The sequence below is a fragment of the Ctenopharyngodon idella genome, chromosome 9, assembly GCF_019924925.1.
Source record: "Ctenopharyngodon idella isolate HZGC_01 chromosome 9, HZGC01, whole genome shotgun sequence".
Taxonomy (NCBI): Eukaryota; Metazoa; Chordata; class Actinopteri; order Cypriniformes; family Xenocyprididae; genus Ctenopharyngodon; species Ctenopharyngodon idella.
The window spans coordinates 6,641,604-6,648,502 of NC_067228.1; the positions used below are offsets into that span (position 1 = coordinate 6,641,604).

Here is a 6,899-nt window from a genome sequence, read left to right on the forward strand (position 1 = left end):
TTTTCTGGATCTTCGCGAGGTGATTGGAGCTTTAACTTTAGTTTCTACATTTCCATAACTGTTTATTTCACACCGACATAATGAGTTGTTCTGAGTTTGGGCGGGACATTCATATCGAGGTGGCTCCACTTCGTGCTCACTACTGCGCAGACTCGGGCTCCAAGTTCACAATGCGCAGACTCCAGACTCAAGATGTCAGCGACATATTGGCACGCTGGCGGTTTCAGTTACTACAGTGGAAGAGAGTGAAGGTGCGTCGACTCGTCCATCTTTTTATTTTTATTTTTTATTTTTTATACAGTATATGGTAATTCTCTACTTCAGAACGCCGGCTCAGTATTGGCCGTAAGATTCGCGTTTTAGTTGTTTACTCCGTGTAAACAACAAAAACGCGAATCTGTGAAAACGATAACTTCATGTACATGCGCATTACATGTTCAGTCTATAGCGTTTCATCGCCATCTAATGGCCTGACGGCAGAATAGTTAAGTCTTTTTCACGGATTCGTTTTGATAATGGACGTCGTCTATACGCGGAAAACTCAAAGGAAAAACTTCTCCGTTTTAAGCATATCGTTGTCGTGTAAAGGTACCCTTAGATTGTTAGTAATTTTGCCTGGCCTGAAAATACGTGAATAATTTGCACATGAGAAATACTCTTTTTAAACAGGTTCACTATTGCAGGAAAACATATGCAGATATATTTCTCTCCTTTAGGTGTCACTGTTGTTTTGACCTTCCTCAGGTAATTAGGCCTATGCTAAGGTGCGCTAATGAATCTTCTCAGTTTTCAGGTAGTATCAAGGTCACAGAAATGTAGACGGGCATTACTAGGGAGGGAGGGAGCAACGAACGGTCTCACAGCACAAACTAAGATTAGGAGCCTTTACATTTCTGCTTTGGACATCCCCGCCGCAAATGTGATGCAGTCGCTTGCACAAGAAATAAAATCCTTCTCCAAAACTAATTTGCGGAAACAATGCACCAGAGTAACGACTTTGAGCGGCAGGCGGATTATTGAGACATGGAGAGGTTCCACTGTACAGGTGGTTGAGGAAACAGTACAGCCTGAAACTGCATGTGGATATGTTCAGGATAATAACTGGGATCTTCAGGTTGGATATATTAAACCATATCTGTTGCTTGGTGAGTAGTTGATCTTTTTTATTTGACACTTAAAAAGTAACAAAAATATGTAAAAACCTCTCAGGATGGCCTTTTTATGTTGTATAAACAGTATATATTGTGTACGTAATGAATGCATTAAATGAAATTTATATTTCACGTTATATCTAAAGTAAAATAATAAAATATAAATGATAAAAAAAACGTTATTACATATTATTCTAATAGTGTAATATATTCTATATAGATTTTTATATATTCTAATAATGAGTAATGATTTTTAATTATGTTTATTTCATAGGGTCACAAGATGCCGCTCATGACTTTGGTACATTGAGGAAATATAAGGTAATGTGCTTGACTTCTTTCTCAATTATTTGTGTTTATTATTATTTTTATACTATTTTATTATAATTTATAATGTAACTTTGTTTGATGGCTTATAATGTGTTTCCATTGATTTCAGGTCACACATATATTAAATGTTGCGTATGGTGTGGAAAATGCCTTTCCTGACCTGTTCATCTATAAAACACTGAGCATACTGGATCTACCTGACACTGATATCATATCATATATCAAGGAGTGTGCACAGTTTATAGACCAGGCTAAAGATGAGGTAACATTAGCGTTTTGTTCCTTTGCATAGTCAAAATTGTGATTTCCAAGAATGTTTTTGCACAAATTCAGCTCAAATTCTTGCATTTTGCATAATGTAACACCAATGTATGGAGGTCTGGCAGCATTAAAAGAGGGATATTTCATTCTCTCAGTGTAATTTCCTGAGTGTTGGGCTTTAGCGCCTGGCCTATGTGATACTGCATGGTCATCCAATGGCTAGTTCTCTTATTCTAGGTAACCGTGCGGCGTGCTGAATAATGGATGCTGAGTTTTCACAATGCATTATTTAGCAAGTTGTAGAAAGATCATATCACTAACGGGCCATTGTTTGTCATACAACCTCTTTACTAAATAGTGTTGCCAGTCACCCTTAACCTGACACTGCCACATGATTCAAATTCACTAAGGTTTATGATTACAATGGCTGCTGGAAATAAGTTTCCACTCCTTTGTAAAATGAGCGTAGCACCTCCTGTCACCTAATTTAGTATGTCGTCTATGATGCAAGGGGAAACAACAGCTCAGTTAATCAAATAATGTTCTTCTCAACTCGGTGGAAAGTGGTTCTCTCACCCGTAACTTGCAATTTTGTAATTCCTTGCAATTAGCATAGGATTAATTACATGCTTTATAATGGAGTATGTAATGATGTGAAATTAAATGCCTCCATAGAGGGATTTTAGTAGCTTCTGGAAACAGTTTATTTTCCTGCTGTCTGACTGAACAATTGCTTTCTCTCTCCAGAAAGGAGTTGTACTTGTCCACTGCAATTCGGGAGTTTCGCGTTCTGTCTCAGTTGTCATTGGATATCTGATGTTGAAGGAAAATCAGGCATTTGGTGACACGTTTGCACTGGTGAAATCAGCTCGACCAGCCTCGTGTCCAAATCCAGGTTTCATGGAACAGCTGAAAAACTTCAGACCACAAGACGCTACACAAGCAAACGGTTTGGGTCATGACTGAACATTATTCTATGGCTGCATCCACTCAATGTTAAAGAGATAATTCACCACATAATTAAAATTCTGTCTTCGTTTTCTCATCCTCACATCAAACTTTCTTTATATTAGGTGTCTTTAACTACTATGTACTAACATTTAAATTAATCATTTGATACAATGCACTTATTTAGTACATACATGTTTTCACATTGTATTTGTATTTTAAAGTGGTTCTTGATTATGACTTCACTTTTTCAACTTTGTTGCTGTTTGAGCATAAACAACATCTGCAAAATTACTGCTCAAAGTTCAATGCAAAGGGAGATATTTTCTTTTACAGAAATCGCTTTTTAAGGACTACAACAAATAGCTGCTGGGGACCACAACAAGCGTCTTTACATAAACCCTGCCCCCGAGAACACGCAACAAAGGGGGTGAGGCCATGTTGGGCTGCTTTAGAGAAGAGGAAGAGTTGTTGTAGTAGAATGTTGATACCATGCCATCATTTTATGCCAGACTGCTTCACAAACGAGGGTCAATTCAACGCTGAATTCACACAAAAGATTAACATGACGGCACATGCTAGTCGATGAGTTGAATCAACTCCACAGCATCTACATAAATTTATCCACTAACCATTCAGAAATGTCCAGTTTCATTCTAAAAGTTGTAACTTCTTCCTGAGCCTCTCCATCAGTGTCCGACTCCGGTTTGAGCAATGTAAGGCTAAACACCGTTACTGACAATTGTCATTTTGGCTGCGTGAGATTCTCCAGCTTTGTTGTTGTTGAGCAACAGATGCGTGAGCTGTTAAAGCTCCGCCCTCTTCTGGAAAGTGTCAGGGAGCAGTAGCTCATTTGCATTTTATAGGGACACACACAAAAATGGTGTGTTTTTGCTCACACCCAAATAGGGGCAAATTTGACAAGCTATAATAAATTATCTGTGGGGTATTTTGAGCTGCAACTTCACAAACACATTCTGGAGACACCAGAGACTTATATTACATCTTGTGAAAAGGGGCCTAATAGGTCCCCTTTAAAAATACATGCATGTAATTACATCTGTAATTAATTTATGTAATTACATCTGTAATTGCACTGTTGACGCTTCCTCTACCTCTTAACCCACCCTTAAACCTACCCATACCACCAAACCTGTCCCTAACCTTACCCGTGTCCCACCTCAGTAGCAGCAAAAGTGTTTTGGAATATAACATCAACACAATAAGTAAACCGGACTTATTTGTTGACGTAAGCACATAGTAGTTGAAGACACCTAATATAAAATGTGACTTATTTCTTTCTTCTGTATAACACAAATGGTGATATTTATAGAGCATGTATAACCTGCTATTTTCCTTAAAGTGAATAGTTTGGTAAATAACTCAAATTTCAGTCTGTTCCTCACCCAAAGCTTAGAATAGCACATGAGTTGTATGCACTACTTTTTATGGAGTTTTTTTTTTGTTTTGTCTTTTTGGATTTGAACAGTCTTTCACAAAAAAAGAAATATATGATATGAGGGTGAGTAAATATTGACAGAATATAAATTTTTGGCGAACTTCTCTTTTAAAGCCACCAGTGCTTCCATTGCAGTCTCATATATGGCTTTGATTTAGCACTTTGGAATTGTTTTATAGGTGCTAAACCTGCAAAAAAGGGAACATTCTCAGAACTTCCCTAAAGTTCTGGCAAGGTTCTCTCAAAGTTATGAACAAACGTTCTTCCAGTAACATTAATACAACATCTGTTCAAAGTTATCTGGTCTTTAATAATGTTCTCAAAATGTTAGCACAAAAACATTTTTTACATTGTTCATGGAACGTTTTTTTTTCTTTTCTCTCTGAAATGTTAGTTGGATATTCATCTAACATTTTTACTTCTTTCAGAATGTTCATAGAACTTTCAAAAGTAACACCCATAATGTTTGCAAAATGGAATGTTCCTTTAATGTTTGCATAAGATTTTTTTTTTTAATATTTAAAAAAACATGGCATTTCGAATGTTCAGAGAACATTCAAAATAACATTGTCATAACTTTATGGGAACATTAGCAAAACGTTCTTAGAACATTTTATTGTTAGCTGGGAATATGACAAAAAAGACAAGTGAGAGCAGCCACAGGCATTACAATACACTGAAAAAAATATATATAAATAAACAAAAAATGTCCTGGTAATTTTCCATCAGGACATTATCTATTTCTGTTAACCCTAAAACACAATTCAATGCAGTACAATACATAATTCAAAATACAGGTAAAACACCTGTAAAAAATCAATATGGAAAATTACTTCATATTAATACAGTACATTGTGTCCTATGTTTACGGACATTGCAGCATTGGGAAAAACTTGCTTACTTTTAGTTAATGAGTTGCAGTTTGAATTAGCTCTACAGGATGTTGAATTGGAATTTGAATCAAAATGACAGGAAGAGGAATTTACTGAATTGCAGTACTAAGAAATTCACTACAGTCACAGAAGAGATTGCATTAGTTCCCATTCCCAATATACCATATTATTTGTAATTCCATAAATTCTATTACAGACTACATTTCAATTTCAAGAATTTAAAGGCCATTCTATGGGGTATACATTTCTTATCATAATAAATTAGCATACTCTAACAGTGTATCCTTTAAGATGCAGTTATCATTCTGTTCCGCTAAATTAATCAGGCGTTTAGAATCTTCTTTCCTGATAGTGACATCTTGTGGTCACAGCTCACAATTAACTTTTTGATATTTTTGGTAAAATTATTAGATCCGTTTCAGTCTCTTATACTCAGTAACTTGGCCTTTGAATGTAACACTAGGTCATTTTGTCCTCATTTAACTTCCTTGGTTAGTGCCTGGGATGTTAAGCTATATTTGTGCAATAAAGTAACTTAAATATCAACCAAAAGAGAGGGACTAGTTGAAGAAGTATTCCTGGTACATCAAATCTTAGTTCATTTTCTTTTGTAATTTTGTAATTTTCATTATATATTTTGATGTTTTTGTTCATAAGTTGCATAGTAATATAGTGTTTTTTTTTTTTTTTTTTTTGTTTTTTTAACCTTTAAATACTTGTTTAAACCTGTTTTTCACTGTTGTGATTTTCTGAACGTAGCAAGTTTTGTCATCAAATTGTGAGGACATTGTTTTTTCTTTTTTGGATTTTGTGGTCTAGACCGAGCCTGTTTTTGATGTTAAAGTATGAATGTGTGGAATGGATTATATTGAATAAAATGTGTATATAACGATACTTTACATGCCTGTGTATTTTTTTATACACTATGTGTTTAACAGTGCTTTTAACTAAAATTAAATTCCAGTCAAATTTAATGTATTCAGTCTATAAACTACACTGGCACCATAAACAACATAATCCCACCTTATTTTCCATGTCATAGTCAATACTGAGATAATTATGTTAACAATATTGAATGGAAAAATGTTTGGAATTGCTTATTAACTTATCAAAGGTAAGTGTTAGATTATTGCATACAATTTTTCCCAGAAAAAAAAATAAATATTTTTTTTTTTTAAATGTTTAAAATAGATAAAGAGACAAACTTGCTTCACATGAATCTGCTCCTGCTCAATATATTGTTTGGGACTGTATATGTATAAAACGTCTCCACTCAGAATAGGCGGGGTTGTAGCGCCCTCTGTGTTAGTGATAGTAATACACCTTGGCAGGGCGTGCACATCAGCCGATGGCGCTTTTAACTGGACTGCTGCCTAAATGAGGATATTATAAATGAACTGAGATGACTTATCTCGCAAACATAGGGAAACTCTTTGTGCAGTTGTCGTCACTTCAATTCTATCTCCCATGTTGTTGATAAACTCGGGAATTTGCTTTTCCACATGGGCACTTTCTCATCCAAGCTCTCCAGGAGAAACATTGTGACCGTGAAGCCCAAAGAGTCTGATGACGGCAGAGCGAACCGGGACCTGACCGAGAGCCAGACTCGGGTCATTAAAAATGCAGTTCAGAGGGTCAGCCGGGAAGTTCAGAGGGCGTCTGTCATCACCGAGGGAGGCAAGTGATGAGAGTTTCATTGCTGTTTTCAACACTGTCCGTGCTGAGGTAAAGTTTGGCATGGTCCAATGACGGTTTTGTTTATTAACTTTAAAGGCGGGTAAAATGATGTCAGGCATTTGGTTACAGCATAACTTTTAGTGACAGTTATATCTATGTTTTCATATAAGAGAATAATTA

General features: G+C 35.9%; 1 protein-coding gene across 1 annotated transcript; it reads left to right on the forward strand.

Moving 5' to 3' along the window:
• Positions 1 to 851: 851 nt before the first annotated feature.
• dusp19a (dual specificity phosphatase 19a) lies at positions 852 to 6,373 on the forward strand. The gene is made up of 4 exons (XM_051906953.1): positions 852 to 1,145; positions 1,426 to 1,472; positions 1,591 to 1,743; positions 2,490 to 6,373. Exons 1-4 carry the CDS (start codon positions 923 to 925, stop codon positions 2,706 to 2,708), a joined length of 642 nt encoding a protein of 213 aa, XP_051762913.1. The 5' UTR covers positions 852 to 922; the 3' UTR covers positions 2,709 to 6,373.
• The last annotated feature ends 526 nt before the right edge of the window (positions 6,374 to 6,899 follow it).

Bases quoted from the DNA above. Each gene is read 5' to 3' on its own strand.
- dusp19a (XM_051906953.1), top strand. From the start codon at position 923: ATGCAGTCGCTTGCACAAGAAATAAAATCCTTCTCCAAAACTAATTTG. The intron at 1,473-1,590 runs GTAATGTGCTTG...CATTGATTTCAG, and splicing joins GTACATTGAGGAAATATAAG to GTCACACATATATTAAATGT. The intron at 1,744-2,489 runs GTAACATTAGCG...TTCTCTCTCCAG, and splicing joins TAGACCAGGCTAAAGATGAG to AAAGGAGTTGTACTTGTCCA.